Source organism: Bidens hawaiensis, unplaced genomic scaffold (assembly GCF_021521415.1).
Source record: "Bidens hawaiensis isolate Kalapana, Puna unplaced genomic scaffold, B.hawaiensis_p1.1 tig00006368_1, whole genome shotgun sequence".
Lineage (NCBI taxonomy): Eukaryota > Viridiplantae > Streptophyta > Magnoliopsida > Asterales > Asteraceae > Bidens > Bidens hawaiensis.
Window position 1 is genome coordinate 565,882 of NW_027491426.1, and position 18,893 is coordinate 584,774.

The following is an 18,893-nucleotide window of genomic DNA, read 5'->3' on the forward strand; positions in this document are numbered from 1 at the left end:
ATCTCATCCCTAATATCTAGTATTTTTTTCTTATATACTAATTATCAGTTTGGTAGCTCTCATCAGGACTGACCCAACTCTTTAGAAACGAAACAAGAATTCGTTTTCTTTTTCAAGTTTTATTATTATAGAGTAAAACAATTAATCACGAATATGTCTGTCTTGTCAAATAACTTAAAGATCATTTTCACCATCTAGTATGCTTTTTTTCTGGGCTAACTTTGGTTTAGACTTTAGGCCTTATCCAACTAGGGGCCTAAAGGCTTAGTTTAAGTTACTCCTCTTATAGTTGGCCCTAGTTCTCATGTATTTATTGTTTTTTTAAGGAATAAATTTTTATGCATAATGTGCACGCCTCTCTTTTACTCTTTTCACATTTAAGCACAGCCCAACTAGGGGTGGCAAAACAAACCCAAATGGATTGGTTTGGGTCAATTTGGATAACTTTTAAAATTAAAGTGATTATGATGGATCAAAAGAATTTTGTAAGAAGGTTAAGATGGGTTTAGAAATTGCTAGTGACTTTTGGTTATGGGTTAGAATGGGTTTGTTTATGAATTAGAATGGACTAAATTAAACAACTTCCATCCAATTTTATTTCAAACAAAACCCACGAATTTGAATAGAAATCGAGAAATCGAAACCGAAAACATTGAAACCGAAACGAAAAAAAAGCAAAACTTAACCGAAAAAAACCAACCTGAACCAAGACAAAACCGAGTTTTTTTTTATTTTTTGTTTTTATGAACGAAGACGACGGAGGAAACATTTTAGTTTTTTTACATTTTGCGTTTTTGAATTATATTTTAAGTTATTAATTTTTTGAGGGGTTTTTAAAACCCTTTGTATCTTACCTTTACTTGATTCAAGATGGGTTAATTTTACCCATCTTGACCCATACCTATCCAAAACCAAATAGAAACCTAGAAATCGAAACCGAACAAAAAACAAAAACATTGAAACCGAATAGATACTGAAACGAAAAAAGCAAAACTAAACGGAAAATAACCGAACCTGAACCAAGACAAAACCGAGTTTTTTTTTTAATGAAAAAGAACGATGGGGGAAACATTTTAGTTATTCTGCTTTTTGCGTTTTTTATTTACATTTTGAGTTATTAATTTTTTATTAAGTTTTTATATATTTTTTTGAGGGATTTTTGAAACCTTTTGTATTTTAATCTTTATTTGGGTCATGATGGATTAACTTTATCCATGTTGACTGTCACACCCCGACCAATGAAGGCGGAAACATCGAGGCGCGACATGATTGCTCATTGCACAATGACACTATAAAGTTACAATATTTAAACAACTCATTTAAATCCATATCATCATAAATAACACAACAATTGTTCATACAAAATGCCAAATAGATAGATAAACAAATAACTTGTTCTTTTTTTTTCTAATATCCTAAAGCCAAGATAATAAGTTTATTCAAATAATCCAATCAAGCTAACATCAAACCTGTAACATTGCATAAAATAGAGTTTGTCAACACGAAGGTTGGTGAACAATTTTCATAGTTTTGGACAATAAGTATATAGTATGAAATCCACAACTAGTATATGAAAACAATAAATAATAGCAACAATTTAGATAATAAAACCGTCAATAAGAATACATTGACGACAATAATGAAATCGTCAATAAGAATACATTGACGACACCTTTCTATATGGGGATACCATATATACTCGGAATTAACGTATGATCATACTTTGATGAGGCTACCCGCCTTAGCATTCAAGAGGCTACCCGCCTTAGCATTCAAGAATTTGCACATAATCATGTAAAGCATATAACACAAAATCGAGCATTTATTTAAGTAAACATATACAATACGTGTTGTGGTTTAAGACTCAAGTATAAATCATTTGGATTTTTGGTCTCGGTATTCTATTCATTAGTTTTTTTCTTTTTTTACTCAACCTATGTTAAGTAATAATGTGGGTTAAAATGCGATATTGCAAAACCCTTGGTTATAAGAATACCAAAACGAGGTTTAAACGAGTGTTCGGGTTTGTCGGTTCGAGACTTGATAATTGACCAAGCTCACAGTTAACTTCCCAAAATAATAAATGTTATGAGATAACTCAATAAAATCAAAATAGACTTAACCAAGTATGTAGTTCTATTGTGAAGAACCTTAACGTTCGTTAAGCGAGTATACGACCTTATCGGTTCGAACTTGTTATAAGATCAAGTTGGTTACCGACATGCCAAGTATGTTTAGAAACTAACTAAAATTGATTTAAAATATAATCTTGAAGAAAAATATGAGTTTTGGTGGCTAAAAACACACTTGTGTGTCTTAAGCGAGTGAACTCGGTTTAGTTCGGTTTTTGGTTCGGTCCTTGACTCGGAATAAGACCGAGGATGGTTACCACATACCCAAATACCATGGAACTTGTAAAATAACTTATAAATAATAATACTCAAGTTTTACATTCAAAAAGTTAACAATAAAGCTTTTAAACAAAAGTTCGGTTTTTGGTTCGGTCCTTGACTCGGAATAAGACCGAGGATGGTTACCACATACCCAATTACCATGGAACTTGTAAAATAACTTATAAATAATAATACTCAAGTTTTACATTCAAAAAGTTAACAATAATGCTTTTAAACAAAAGTTCGGTTTTTGGTTCGGTTCTCAACTCGGGATGAAACCGAGGCTAGTCACCACATACCCAATACCATGGAACTTGACAAATATGAACAATAAACTAAAATATGTAGAAGTTAAGCAAGTATAACAAGTTATATGGTTAGATTTGTTAAATATATAAACAAGGACTACAAAGTCCTCCATGTAACCTTGCCTTACTAGCCCGGCATTTCAACCGGCCGAGACCGGAGAAATGAAAGACCGAAGGTAAACAAGGAGTGTATATTATATATATGTTGTAACATCAAGCTTTAAGTGTTGAGAAGTTAGTTAAAATGAAAGATTAGCTTATGAAGAACAACCTTAGAATTCAATAATTTGAGAGAGAAATGAAGAAATGAGCAAGCACAGATGAAGAAGATGGGTGTGTATATATAGAGTAAGTTGAATGGGTGTTTCATGAAAATGGGTTGGTTATAGACCCAAGAAGCACAAACTACAAATGGGTCCTTCAAGTCTCCATTTTGGTAGTTTTAGTCCCTGGAGTTCGTTTTGAGTGTTTTCGGGGAATTTTAAGAACCGAAAAGGGTGTTTTTTTTATCCAACAACTATAAAACAAATATTTAACATACAATTCATCATTTTGATAATATTGAAAGGTTCGGGATACAAAACGGGTCGGGTTTACATTAAGAATACAAGTATAAAATAACCTGAAATTGACAAATGTCACATTGACCTATACCCATCCTAACCCTGTATTTTAAAAAGTCATCCTGACCCAAACCCATTCTAACCCATCACCCAAATCCAACCCAACCCAACCCATCATTCCCTTATCGTTCAAAATTCAAAAACCCTAATTCATGCATCGTCGCCTCTCGACCTTTCATTATTATATAAATACACGCCTCCAACCTCTCATTATGGTAAGCCGGCCCTAATTTCTGAAATCCGCCCGTCGACCTCTCATTTCTCTTTTTTAGCACTTTTGCTCATGAAACCTTTTCATTATGAGCTAGTTTTGGTAGGCAGCCTTAAATACAACGATCAAATGCTAAACATGACCATAATGATTCAGGTTTGTCCCCATGTATATGTTACACTTGTTCATAAATCAGATTAAATTCGTCTTGTTTGTTTTTAGCTAGCTAAATGCAACTTGATATTGCGTATGGTATTTAGTTTATGAATTTAAAATTTCCTTTTTGGTAAGTAAAAAAGTTATAAATCTTCTATGTTTTCAGCTTCAACATTGATTGAAGATTATCGTGGATTCAGATTCCACATAGGATGATCTTTCGTTGACTTGAAGGTTAACTTAGATTTGCCGGTTACATTTGGTTTTTGCAATTTTAACCTTCAGTTATACAACTTCGAATTCAAATCGATTCAGATTTTGGTTATAAATTAGAAAGAAAAACTCAAATATGAATAAACCGATCCAAACTAACCAAGTATTCAATATCCAAACACATTAAAATGGCGTGTGTGGGTGTGTTTTTTAACACAGTATATAACAGAATAGAAAAAAACGTTTGGATTTGTGATTTGCTTGATAAGGCTGAGGGGTGTGGGGCTTCAGCGGGGGCGCGAGAGCCCCTCCGCTCGCGCCCCCAGGCGCGAGCACCACACCACCGGGGCGCGAGAGGGGCGCGAGCACGGAATTCAAAGCAGGCGCAAGGTGGTTCGCGGGAGCTGTAGGCGTTTGGGAGACGTGAAAGAGCCGTTGGGAGTACAGAAATGAGCCGTTGGGCTCTTTAATTTAATAAAAAAAAAAGTATTCTTCATATATATAAACCCAATATCACATAAAACAATTACCACACCCAAAATCACATAAAACAATTACCACAACTTCAAAAAAAAACCCAAAATCAACCCATCTTCCAAACTTTTTTTTAAAAACATGTCTGGAAATTGGTACCCAAACCTAGATTCAGGTTATAGTTACGACGATTTATGGTCGTCACCAGACCAATCGATGTTTTTTTCGGGGTCGCAAGAAACATCCGGCTTTCAACAATCCAACATACAACCGTCTCCTAACTTTGTTGTTCCGGAGACACAAGAATCACACGGTGATGCTACGGGAGCAAGAAGACGCGTCCACCAAAAAAAACAACTTGCAACGGACGGGCCGGGACCGGGACCGGCTTCGACTCCGAGGATGAAACGGAAAACCACTCCGTGGTCATCGGATGAGAAGGAAGCCTTGTGTCGGGCTTGGATAGTCATTTCTGAGGATCGGCGTTGCGGTAATTGTTTTAACGTTTTTAAAAATGATTTTTAATAAAAAAGTTAAATAAAAAAGTTAACTGGAAATCTAATTTAATTATTCATTTTGCAGCCGACTACCAAAAAAGCAAGGTTTTTTGGACAAAGGTTAGGGAGACGTTCTATACGCTCGTTGGGAGTACAGAGCGAAACGCCGATATGATTTCGGGTCGGTGGTCCGAAATCAGAAAATTTGTCGGCTTGTTTACTAATATTTTCAACAGGAACGCCGGTCGTATGAGACCAAGTGGCAGTGATGATTTGGCGGTTTACAATTTCATTGTCGAAGAGTGGAAGCAGGAGTGTTTGCGGAGGTATGGGACGGTGAAGACGTGGGACGATGTAAAGTTGTGGGAGAGGTTGAAAAGGTGTTCCAAGTGGGTTGAGCTGGTGGCGCCGGACCATGATGCGGAAGTAGGGCCGAAACGGACTAAAACTAGTTCGTCTGGAGCGTAAGCACTTCTGCCGGGTCGGATTGCCGCGTTGGATTCGACCTAAACATTGCGGGGGAGGAAACGTCTTCACCGCCGAGGAGGCGGCCATTGGGACGGGACGCCAAGGGGAAAAAACCGGCTGAGGGGGGAGCCGTAAACATCGTCGATCTTGTTGAATCCCTCAATAAATTCAACAAAACCATGGAGGTGGTCTCTAATGACAAAAAGGAAAAAAGTCGAATGAGAGATTTGGACTTCCTTACAAGAGACTTCAGTAACCTAAATCCGGTCGATCAAATGCTGATGGAAAAGCAAAAGGAACGTATCCGAAAGAGGTTGATCGAAGAAGACCAAGCCGAAGAATAAGAATAATGTTTTTTTAGTACTTTAATTTTTTTTTTTTAATGTGTTTTTTTTAATGTGTGTTTTTTTTAATAATTTATGAGTTTTTTTAATAATACGTTTTTTGAATATATTTATAAAAAAATAAAAAAAGAAATCCGCTAGAGCCCCTGCTGGAGCCCCTCCACACCAGGGCCAGGGGCTCTAGCGGGGGCTCCAACACCCATCTTATCCAGTTTCTCTCTCTGCCACACGTCACAATATTATTGGCTGGAGCCCCCACTCGCGCCCCCGTTAGAGCCCCCCACACCCCTCAGCCTAAGGCTGAGGGGTGTGGGGCGCAATCCTGGGCGCGAGAGCCCCTCCGCTCGCGCCTCGGGGCGCTAACCCCACACCACCGGAGCGCGAGCCGGGGCGCGAGCGGGGCGCGAGCGCGGAAATCCATGCAGGGTTGAGTGTGTTCGCGGGAGAAGAGAGAGGAAAAGATGGTGGGCTCTAGAGAAAGAGCCGTTGGAGCTCAATAATTTTTTTTAAAAAAAAACCCAAACTCCTATATAATACCCCATTTCATCTATAAAATACCCCATTTCACCCATATCAATCACCACAACTTCAAAATAAAACCCAAAATCAACCCATCTTCCCAATTTTTTTTTAAAAAATAATGTCGTCGTACTTGCCTGATTCCGACTCCTCCGAAGAGGATGATTTGCTTCTTCATGTAGGGGGAGTTTTGACCGCAACCGTGGTCGATCTCTTGCAAAATCAAGCCCATCAACCTCGACTCCCGAGGGTTAGAGCACCACCTCGTGATCGTGATCGATCGGGTGCTAACGATACTTTGTTTAGGCATTATTTTAGCCCTCAACCGGTATATGAGGAGTCGGATTTTCGAACTCGTTTCCGAATGAGCAGACAATTGTTCATGCGTATAGCAAGTGATTTAGAGGCACGGTATCCATTTTTTCAACAAAGGGAGGATGCTAGGGGTCTCCCCGGTTTTACCCCTCTTCAAATGCACGGCTGCTATCCGTCAATTAGCGTACGGCATCTCGTCGGACGCTTTGGATGAGTATTTACAGATGTCGAAAAGGGTTGCACGTGAATCCCTTCATTTTTTCTGCCAAGGTAAAAAACATTAATTTTACTTTTTATTAAATATTTATTACATTTTGTAATATATATTATACGTAGGAGTCATATCGACTTACGCTCGGAGATATCTGCGTAAACCTACAATGTATGACATCCAACGCATATATGAGGTGCACGCTGAAAAACATGGTTTTCCTGGGATGCTAGGTAGCATCGATTGTACGCATGTTGGATGGGCTATGTGTCCAACGGCCTGGCGAGGTCAGTTCCACCGTGGTGATCATGAAGGGCCGACCCTTATACTTGAGGCGGCGGTGTCACAGGATCTTTGGTTTTGGCATGCTTTTTTTGGTGTTGTTGGGTCAAATAACGACCTTAATGTTATCGATCAGTCACATTTGATCAACGACCTTATCGACGGGGTTGAACCACCTCAATCTTTTGTTGCAAATGGAGAACTCTTCAAGTACGGGTACTATCTGGTCGATGGTATTTACAACGAATGGGCTTTGTTAGTTCAAGCTTTTACAGATCCAATCGCCGACAAACGGAAGTATTTTACGAAGAAGCAAGAGTCTGCTAGAAAAGATATTGAAAGAGCTTTTGGAGCTATAAAAAAACAATATTATGTTCTATTGGACTCGGGAGAGGATAACGGACGTCGTCTACACGTGTCTGATCCTACACAACATGACGTTAGAAGACGAGGGCAAAGCTATCTGCCAAAACTACCAAGGTGACATTCCGCCACAACCGTCCACAATCAGTGATCAACAAAAACTTCATAACATAGCAAATATCAAGAGCCGTGAGATACACAGGGATCTTCGACATGAGTTGGTTGAACATTTGTGGGCGGGGCGACCCGATGATCTTGTATTAGATTAGTGTTATTATTAAGTATTATTGTTTGTTTAATTTTTAGTATGTTTTTTTTGTAATTTGAATTTTAAAAAAAATGTTTGTTTTTTTAAATAATTTATGAGTTTTTTTAATAATACGTTTTTTTAATACATTTATAAAAAAATAAAAAAAAAAATCCGCTGGAGCCCCTGCTGGAGCCCCTCCACACCAGGGCCAGGGGCTCCAGCGGGGGCTCCAACACCCATCTTATCCAGTTTCTCTATCTGCCACACGTCACAATATTATTGGCTGGAACCCCCACTCGCGCCCCCGTTAGAGCCCCCACACCCCTCAGCCTGATAATTTAACTAGTGATGGTGTAAAAGATGGAAAAAATGTCTGGTGAAGGGATATAATTAATTTGGACGTATTCGCCATGTCAGAGAGATGATTACACCCCAGGCTCATTTTAGCATCCTGCTGTGTAGTATTACTATCTCACACACACACACACACACACACACACACACACACATTTGCACATACACACTATCTATCGTCGTTTCCGTTTTTGCTCTAAAACCCACCCTTTTCCCCTGTTTTTAGAAAACCCCAAACCCTCTTCTGCTTCATTTTCATTCACACTCACACTTGCAGCAGGTAATAATAATAATATCTGCATCCCAACTTTAATCATCATAATAATATTCATTCACTTGATTAGTAAAGTTAGCAGTAGCCTTTACGATCATACCTTCCGATTACACCTTTTTCTACCTAGGGTTTCTAGTTTAGCGCTCCTTTTCTAAATCTCATGATTCGCGGTGGCCGTCAATCACATAGCATTGTTTACTAAGTATGCAGATTTTTATTTACTAAGTATGCAGTTAATGTTTCGATTTTTATACTTAAAGTAGCTAGCTAGCATTGTTGAGCAGATCGATATCAGCCTTCACTTGCTGTTGTTTGATATTTTGAAGATTTTATTTCAAACTTAATGTTCTAATGATTATGATTATACATGCCAATTTTGTCTATTTCTCTTCCAATGTAAAGTATAGTTAGGGTTTCGAAATCACACTAGCATTGTTGACTAAACTTAATAGATTGATGATACTCTTCACATTCATCTCTGTTGTTCTTCAAATTTCTGATTACGATTTCAAAGTTATTGTTCATTGTATATTCAATGATTTGCATCGTGAAGTATAAATCGAAATCAGTGTTCACTTCTGTATATATTTTCAGAATTGGCAGTTTGATTTGGAGATGGATGGTAAACGCCAACTTCTAACGCCTCAAAAGCGACCAAATGAGGATTCAGGCACATGGCGGTTTAACAAGAGGACACCGGGTTCCGGTGGTGCAAGTAGTCAGGGAGTTTACAAGCTGAAAATTCTCTTGCCGAACGGAATGACTGTACTGGTGAAGATACCTGAAGGAACTGAGTTCATTACTGTTAGGGAGCTGGCCAACAGAGTGAAACAACAATGTGATAGAGCAGAAACAACATCAAACCCTAAGAAGAATGTTAGATGGGATGAGGATTTATGTTTTATTGATGATTATGATCGTGTTTTTAAAAGTAGCATTAAGTTAATAAGATTAGAGATGAACAAAGTCTACACTCTCAGACTAGATGTGAGTCCCTCTTTTCAATTTTTCATTCTGAGTTTTGCTTCTTTGTTTTGTTAAAGTTTGTTTCTAATTAGTAAATGTGTAATGCTTTTGTAACAGGACGGGTCTCAGCCGTCAACTATCTATGAGGTTTGTTAGGGCTGATCATATAGATCCTTGTTTTCTTTATAATAAGAATGTATTGAACTCTGGTTTTTTGTTCTGTTTGTAGAATATGTGGGATTTAACTCCTGATACAGAGTTGCTGATGGAGTTGCCTGAAGAGTATACATTTGAAACTGCATTGGCTGACTTAATAGTAAGAGATGATTTTTATTTATTAAATTTTGTTTCAAACTCATATTCAAGGTTCATAATGTCGTACTCTTTACATCAGGACAATTCTTTGCAAGCCGTGTGGACAAATGATGAAGGAGATGAGAGGTTAATAAGGTAAAAGGGTCAACATAAGGATTGTCACTTTGTTGGTTTTAGTTTTTGGGATTTTGCTTTCTACTGATTCTTACTACTTTCACCATTTTGCAGTGTCGAAGTTTCAAATGAGAAATTATCTATTTTTGACACAGGCTTGGGCATGGACTCTACTTCCATAGAGAAGTGGTAAGATGTTATTTCTCGGATGTTTCATTTATTTGTTTCTTATTTTCATAATTATGTTTTTATTATATGCTTTTTTTTTTTGGTTTGTAGGGGTAAGATGGGAGCTTCCCTGCATAGGTCATACAAAACACAAGCCATTGGTGGCAAGCCTCCATATTTAAAGGTAAATGGTGTGGAATACTTAATTTGCCATCTTTAATTATCATCCTATTCATGATGCTTATTTTAAACCTTCTGGTGGTCTGTACAGCCTGCATTTGGCATGTTTGGATATGGTGGCTTTATTGCATCAATGCATTTAGGAAGTTATATCTATTGAAATGATTAAGTTCTTTGTATGGCCCACTTTTCTTCTATTGGCTCTAATCATTTATTTTTGTTGTTTATCTTACTGTAGGCGCACAGAAGTTTCCTCCAAGACAAAGGCCAATAAAAAAGTTTATATGTTATGTCTTGAGAGAGATGCTCTTGTTGGTGGTTCTGTTTCTGGTTCAAAAGGATCCTGGAGGGTAATTGTGTTGATCTCTGTTACATATTTTCTTCTTTCTTATCTACTTTATTTAATCCTGGTTTATCTTCTATTAATTATTTTTTTTCTTGCATTTTAGACTTATGGTGGTCTTCGAAACCCCACAAAGGAAGAACTTGAATTATCTCCCGGGGGAAGTTTCACAAAGGTAACAGTTGTTTATTTTTAGAGACTTAGATTTGACATGACATTTAACTTTTGTGGAAACATTTGAACAGGTTGAGATTTTCGAACCAAAGATGAGAAGCACTAACATAAGGCGGCTTAAATGTAAATTAAAGGATATTTATTTCCCCTATATTCAGGTTTGCTGGCTTATACATAGTGGGGTGATATAATTTGTAATTTTAGATTGTAAAGAAAAATTCATTTCAGTTCTATGTTTATAACTATATGATGAAAAACATAAGGATTCGATATTGTACTTAGCTTGTTCCTGTTAACAGTGTGATGACTTGTCCAAGAAGGGGAAAACTTCTACGCCAATTGAATTTGAGGTTTGCACTTTATTCCTTTTTAAAAGATTTTGTTGCATGTACTGATGAGTTTTTTTGAAAATTATTAGTCTTTAAACTCTAATATTTGCATGCATGATGGACACTTTAAGGTTAATGGAGTTGATCTAGCTGAAATTCCGGGTGGGGAGGTAGCAATTACAAATCTATCTTCATGCAATGGTCCAGAATTCGTGCTACAAGTTCGTTTTAAATTGAAGCATGACAATGCTACTATGACAAGTAGTCAAGGTTTGTTTCATTTTTGCATTATCAAATTTGTTAACCCAAAATTTTAACCATGAATTTAATCCTTCGAATTTTCCAGGAACAAGACCATCTGACGAGGCAAATGCATGCCTTAGGTGTGTGTATCTTCCAGTTAAAGAGGTATGCATATGCACATCCAATCTACATGATACAAGTTCCCAGGAACAAAATCTCTGTTATATCTTCCTTTTTACGTAACAGGGTAAAGAAAGCATTGAGAGGGTTTTGGATGCTTTGAAAGAAGATGGGTATGATTGCACTGAAGAATTCGGAAGTTTTAGGCATGTTTCTTGTAGACGGCTAGGTCGTCTACTACCAGATGCTCGCTGGGTGAGTAGATATAAACAATTGCATATATGGTTTGATTCATTTACCAATTACATTCATCAATAACATAGATTCTGAAACTCATGTATTAATTTTGTGCAATAAATGTCTTTTTGAATCAGGCATGGCTTCCATTCATGGATTTCAGACAAAGAAGCATAAACAGATCACAAGTTTTCTTAAAGAGAAGCTCCATGAGAGTTAAATGTTTTATTGGTATGACCAACCATCTTTTTCAACAAATTATTTACGTCTTTGTACCATTGATTATATTGTTGAGTGCATATTTTTGTGATTTTAGAGACGGATGCTGGTTTCAGCCCAACACCCTCGAAGGTATGTGTTTGTCTTTCATTGACCATATCATCGTACATTCCACCTATTTAGCTGCTGCTGATTGTTGTTGATGTTTGTTTGCTTCTTTTTCTAGACTGATTTTGCACATCAAAACCCTTTTACTACTGCACTTAGGAACTTGGGCATCAAACAATCATTGGAGAAAGATTCGGGTAATTGTTTGTTTCTGAAAGTGTAAATATGTAGTCCATATTAAATGGAATGACCTTACAGATATGTATTCGTTAACAGACGTTGACGTTGACATTAGAAGAGACGGAAAATCATTGAACCTGACACAACTGGATAAGCAGTACCAAATGTGGCTTAAGGATATGCATGACAGGTATGATGAAGAAGGTGATTCTGGAATTGATGAACCTGTTCTTATAGTAGTAAACCCTTCAAATAAAAAGGCGCTTCACATATCCAGTGATGGTGAGAATTCAAGTTTTGGTTTCATATGCATTTATTTCATTATACTTAATTTTCATTATGCTTGCAGTTGTGAGAGTTCATAAAGCTTTTAGGCGGAAAGAAAAAATATGGAAATCAGGGCAGAAAATCAAGATTCTGAAGGGAGCATGTGGTGGATTCCACAAACAGAATGTCTATGCTACATTAGAATACAGCCTCTTCGAAGGGTTTCAAGGGGATGCTGCTGGCAAGTGCCAAACCCTTCTAATAATTCCTCAAAACATGTTTTTTTATTTAATCAGCTACTTTTTACTTGCTATATGACCGCATAAAGACCGTATACCAGTTTGCTTTTCTTTTATTTAAGTTTTTATTAATTGGGCTAACTTTCGTATTTTTGCTCAAACAGGGGATGCGTGGATAATATGCAGGTGAACAACCTAAAACTCTATCTTCATCTACATTTTGCTCTTTACTTTAAGTATCTCTAATCTCACCATATATATATTTTTTTTTTCAAAATTGATGTTATTCTGGAAGGACTATTGACATCCCAGAAAAAGATGGATGTCTCCTCGAATCTGTGGAGGAAAAATTTGAGATACAAAAATCTGTATCGATACCAATGAGTGTCATTGATTCTGGAAAGGTTAGGAATTTTGTAATTATCAGTGATTACTTATTATTAAACAAAAATTATTTTCTAGTGTTTAGCGGTTGATGATTCTAAATGGAATACACAAATGGAGAAGCAATATCAGAAATGCCCTTCAACAATTGAGATATTAACTTCAAGGCAATGTCGTGAGCTGGGACTGGAATCGGTTAGTTCATCCAATCAAATTGGCCTTTATGTTATTCTGTATGTCAGTAAATTTAATTATTTTATATCTCGTCTAAAATTTACTTATATTTATTCTTGCAGTCATTACCCGATGAATCTGAAACTTATGCAAGTGACGTATCACCCGCTGAAATTGTTGCTGTGATTCGTCCTGGTACATACAAATCCGGGACGCCTTCCAAACATCTAGATCAGAAATATGTGATGAAAAACAACTTTGAAATGTCGCTAGTGGTTACGTATTCTGCAATCAAGAGGCCTCAGGACGAAACCAATATCTATTCTGGACGTGTAGTCGCCTCAACATTAAGAGACTTGCAAGGTTTATATGTATTCAAACCAAAATGCAAGTCACATCCTCTGTTTCAGAAAGCCGGCATTTATACATTCACTTTTTCCATTGTAACACTGTGTTCCTGATTATTAACATTTACATGGTATCATCTATTCACTATGCTAAACAAATATCTTTTTTTTTTATTTATCACCAGAGAGATTCAAGTTGTGAGAAATGTGTGGTGAAGGTCCAGGTGAAACCTTCCCGTGAGGTCCACAGATGGGCACTTGCCAAGAAGAACTCTCAATATAATTTAACGTAAGACATGTATCAAGCTAATGTGTTTATTTGGATTACGTGCCTATTTATTTACATGTTGATTGTTGACTAGGGTGGGTTGTCCATGCAAGCCCATTTCTGTATCAATGTTTGATCAATACGATAATCAAATTCCGTTCTTGGAACCTCCGGATGTGTCGATCCAGATCAACTGCCAGGACGCTGCTAGGTTTATCCTTAATGATTGGAGCCCATCTATTTCTATAGATAAGTTAGGCCTAGTGATAGAGGTATGGTTTTGGCTACATTTGTTTTGATATATTAACAAGAAGGTATCTTGATAATTAACTTGTTGGTTTCTGTAGGGTTTGGTTATTGAGAGCTCTGATTTGGACAGCATTCGACCAAGTTATGATGCCACCATGGTGTTAACTCTGCCTACCTCACACTTATTAGATATCCCCATCAAAGGTTTGCATATGCCAGCTATTACTCAATTACATAATTATAAATTTGTTGAATTTTTTGTTGGTACCTTCTGGACTTCATTTTTTTGGCTTATTTCTGTTTAATACAATATTGCCCTAGTTCTTCCTGGATGTGTACAAAGGTTCACAGTTCAACCAGATAACTTTGAGAAGCAATTGATTCCAGGCATTGTAATTAAAGATCTGAATCTGGAGGTACATGCACCATTTTCGTTTCATATATCTTTGTGTTATTAATTTCAAAAGTAAAAGAGAAGATCTGACATTATTTTTTGCGTATCTGCTGATGGAAATTTGAATATGCTATTACAGTTATTTGATGCACATGGAAATCATGTACAAGAAAACACTAAGGTGGAGTTGCGTGTGGATGGCTTTCGTTGGTTGAAGCGTTCTTCTGGTAAGAAGGTAGATGCTTGTGGATGCATTGATCTTGGTGGCTTTTTGAAGGTTTCTGAAGGCTATTATGGAAAAAATGGTATTATACAAGAAATGCCTATCCTTAAATAATGCTCTTTTTTTTATATTAAGTTATCATGGATCTCATTAGAAAAGTCAACTTTCATTCACAGTATCACTGGCTGTTTGTTCAAATGAAGAAACACCTATTAGAAAGGAGTGGCAAATTGAGAAACGGCAGTTGAGGATTTCATCAGAGGTCTAAATCTTCTAATCTAACAGCATCACACTAGAAATACGTTTATATCAAATTTATGGTAGTTATGCTTATAATTGTAGATACCTGAAAGATGTTTTCCTGGTTCCCAACTTGAACACCTTTTGTTTGAAGTTGTGAATTCCAAGGGTGAAGTGGATGTAAACTTTCATGATGAAGATGGGATTGGACAATCACATACTCTTGCGATTAAATCACATTATATGGAGATCGATGAATCTGTCAAATATGCGTTTCATGAAGGCCGATGTATAGTTCGTGCAGTTCCTGTTCCTTCAGAGGAAGGGGAGTTTACTTTTGTGGCTGTTCATTCTCATTGCCCTGACTTGCAATTGACCCTCAAGGTTGAATTCTTCTCTCTCCAAATTAGTCATCTGATTAACTTTTTACAATAATCTTTTTAGTGTTGGGTTGATGTTATTCTCATTTTTAATTTTCCGAGTTGTTTTTCTTCATATAGTTACTTTTGGTTACCTTGTTTTTTGTAATTTTCATGCACAATTATGATTGCTGAGAGACTTAGAAGACACTCAATGTTGATTCTTGAAACCAAAATAACATTAAATGTTCATTTCTTGATAACTGAATTACATTAAATGTTACTTTTTAAGAAATAATATACCTTAAATGCTGTCTTCAAGAACTAAAAATACAAATTAAGTGTTGGTAACTGTACAGCATTAACATGCAGTAGTATCCTGAATGATTTACTTTATGCCTCAATTTAATTTGTTAATTTGTTATTTTATCACCATTGCACCAATCTCTTATGGCATGTGATGATATATATTAATAATTTAATATATGCTAAGTGTATTAGTATATACTCATATTCAGGGTTTGGATCAAATACAAATTAAATTAACGTGTTAGTTGTGCGAATCAAGTAGTGTAATTATATATACAACATAGTGTAATTATAGTGTGGTGTAATTACAGCATAACATTACGATGTAATTACATAATTTCACTACTTGTATATATAATTACACTACATGTTTGCACAGTTAGCACACTAATTTAGTTTGTACGTTAACTTTCCCCCTGATATGTATTTCTCTTGTTTTGTGTTTTAAAACCAACATGTGCATCTCTCAAGTGATGCCTGATTATTAAAGCGCGGATATCTTGTGCTTTTTAAAACACAACATTCCAACTAAAAATTTGTTAAGACTGTTATTAAATAATCTGATTTTCAGAACTTAAAATGAGAGGGACGTACAAAAACTACCTATTACAGCGTGCTGGCTGATTATCTGATTGTGAAAACACTTATGTACATCATGCAATTGCTGAAACAGTTTCTTGTTTCTTACACAGGTTATGATTGAGCTTCCTCTGGAGACAGAGCCTGTTAATATCAGTCACAACTTAAATGTCCTCTCAGTTGTCAAAACAGAGACACCTCTAGATTACAGGAGTCCCCAATATCATACTCCAAAGACAATGGATATATGCCCTGCTACAGCTAAGCAACAAGAAGCTTATATAGATAATTGTTATCAGTTAGAAAAGGTACATATTATTTCTTTGTTAGTAAATCAATGTACTATGTATTTACTCACACCATTTATCTCTTCATATTCAGGACCTCTGGAAAGAGATTCTTGCCATCGGTTTGAGGATTGGGAAACTTGAACCGGAAATAGAAAAGCTTGTATGTGAGCAAGAAGCAATTGAGGTCAACCTGTCAGAATGTGAAGGTAATGTTTTCCTTATGTTGTTAGGAGTTCAAAATGAAATTATTTGAGTGGTCTTGTAATGTTAATTTCATAATCCAGGTCTCAGGGACCAAATTCTTAGTATCGGCACGCATGTTCGACTGGGGAAAAATGTAATAATAGAACGAGTTGAATCTAAGTCAGACTGTGCCGGTTCTTTAGTCATGAAACACTTGAATTCATTGCGAGACCAAGATCGTCACGGTCAAATGGGAAATATTATTGGCATTGTTGCACTTCTGGGGACAACTTCCACTTTTGAGCTTAGCAGGTTGGGTTGAATCTTATTATGTCATTCTGATTATTGAATATTGTATATTGTATAATCATGATATTAATGTCCTGTTCCTGTCCTTTGTCAGGCTATTTGCGGAGTATCTTGGTGATCAAATGCTTGCAGTCGTATGCAAGCATTATGAGGACCTACGTTTACTTGAACGTTATGACAAGAAGGGGAGGTTGAATCCCAATTTTGCACTTCACATGTTTGCACGAGAACTTGGTCAGTCAATAAATGGTCGATACCATGTTCTTTGCATTGAAGACATAAGGTTCCAAATAACAAAATCCTTTTTATTGTAAGTTTAACAGCATTAAAGATGTATATTTCATTGGTCTAAAACCGACAGGGCATGCGGGGTAGATAAAGATGCTGAGGGAAAGCTATTGTTTCCTGATCCAACCCTTCCTGGTGGATCCACACCAGTAGGCTTTTTAGGGTATGCTGTGAATATGATGAATATAGACGATGACCACTTGGACACCGTAACAGATTCTGGTTTTGGCCTTCGAGAGACTTTATTTTATCGTCTTTTTGGGGAGACACAAGTTTATGAAACCAGAGATGACATGAAACGTGCAATCTCATGTATAAAAGATGGTGCTGTTTCGTTAGATGGTGGAATACTAAGAGGCAATGGAGTGGTGTCTCTAGGATGCTTGTAAGTTTCAAATTCATTTTCCAATGTTTTATCGTCTACCTAAGTTGATTATGTCTTATTATATTGATTGATGTTCAGGGAACCCGATATTATTTTCCCTGTGGTACCTGTAAGAAATCAACCCCTTTCTGAGAAGGACAAACGAGAGTTGGATCGTTATAGGGACCTGAAGTTGAAACTGAAAGTGACGATTGCTAAGCTGTCTGAAAATAGGAAATCCCTCGAATGTGAATTGAAAAGGTTCAAAAAGAAACATGCTTTTTATTACAAGTACATGAAGCTTTGATGAGATCGCTATATATATATATATATATATATGTTTGGAGGAAAAGTAAAACCTGCTATATAACTCTACTCTTTGTTATGATATGCATCTGCAAACATCTGTGAATGAAGCTTTTAGGCATATGGTAAGTTGTCTAGCAATCATTTAGCAAATTGTATATTTTGGGTACATACATGGTAGATTAAATCTATATATAACGGTATGATGATTTCCTGTGGTTTTGTAATATCCTTGCAGTATGCTTAGCATTGTTCTATTCAGTTTTAAATATTTTTGGGTTGGTTTGTGTATCCAAGATCGTGAGATTCATGTAAGAGTTAATTAGGTTCAAAGTCATATCATATTTTATTTTGAGTAAAATGCTAAAATCTTTCCGAAGGTTTGATCAAATATGCAAATTTCATCCAAATAATTTATTTTTTTCAGCTGAGCCATTGAGGTTTCTCATTTCTTGCCAATATCGTCCAAATCACTAACTCCGTTAGTTTTTTCATGTTAAGTCAGGGTATTTTAGTCTTTTTCCTATTAGTTTATTCCATTGTTTATTTTAGTGTTTAAAACAAAAAAAAACAAAAAATACAAATATATACAACCTATAATTAACTGAGTTACATCAAATTAAATTAAAATAAATAATATATACAATGAAATGTAAATTCAAAATTCAAAAAGTTTTATAGTATCAGATATGGTAACCAGTCACCACCACCGTTAGTTTGTTAAGCCCATTCCATGACCACAGCTACCGCCACTACAACACAACCAGCATGCCGCCGAGCCCTCGTCATCCTCCACATCACCGTCTCTCCCAACAGACCACCATCTGATGCTCGCCGGGAAAGGGTTTATACCTTAATAATCACCGTCGCCGTCGTAGTCTCACCAACACCCTAATTCGATTCAGATCTCGTTTCACAACAAATCTGTTTCGTTACTTCAACGACCACATATCTACGTTTTGTTGTTGCTCCAGTCGATAGCAAACTTTGAGCATGCTAACAGTTTCAGATCTGCTTTCTTCGGTTTTCCAATTTGCCCTAAAATGTAAATCGATTGGTGTTCACCGGAATGGCGGTTTTCCGATTTGCTCCAAAACATCTCAATCCTGATTGCTGCCGAAGAAAACAAGAAATTGTTGGTTTCTGATTTGATGGTGGCATAAGGAATCA

At 36.5% G+C, this 18,893-nt stretch overlaps 1 protein-coding gene across 1 annotated transcript; it reads left to right on the plus strand.

The window, feature by feature from the left end:
• Positions 1-8,857: 8,857 nt before the first annotated feature.
• LOC143632183 (structural maintenance of chromosomes flexible hinge domain-containing protein GMI1-like) lies at positions 8,858-17,724 on the plus strand. The gene is made up of 36 exons (XM_077100757.1): positions 8,858-9,242; positions 9,339-9,368; positions 9,451-9,537; positions 9,616-9,671; positions 9,765-9,839; positions 9,930-10,002; positions 10,090-10,141; positions 10,233-10,348; positions 10,448-10,516; positions 10,587-10,673; positions 10,815-10,865; positions 10,976-11,114; positions 11,191-11,252; positions 11,334-11,462; positions 11,582-11,675; positions 11,761-11,795; positions 11,890-11,968; positions 12,048-12,233; positions 12,301-12,459; positions 12,622-12,643; positions 12,753-12,861; positions 12,920-13,036; positions 13,138-13,458; positions 13,548-13,651; positions 13,725-13,902; positions 13,978-14,083; positions 14,201-14,295; positions 14,413-14,578; positions 14,673-14,758; positions 14,839-15,120; positions 16,097-16,291; positions 16,365-16,479; positions 16,558-16,768; positions 16,860-17,048; positions 17,127-17,438; positions 17,517-17,724. The coding sequence occupies exons 1-36, from the start codon at positions 8,871-8,873 to the stop codon at positions 17,722-17,724; spliced, it is 4,767 nt and encodes a 1,588-aa protein (XP_076956872.1). The 5' UTR covers positions 8,858-8,870.
• Positions 17,725-18,893: the final 1,169 nt, after the last annotated feature.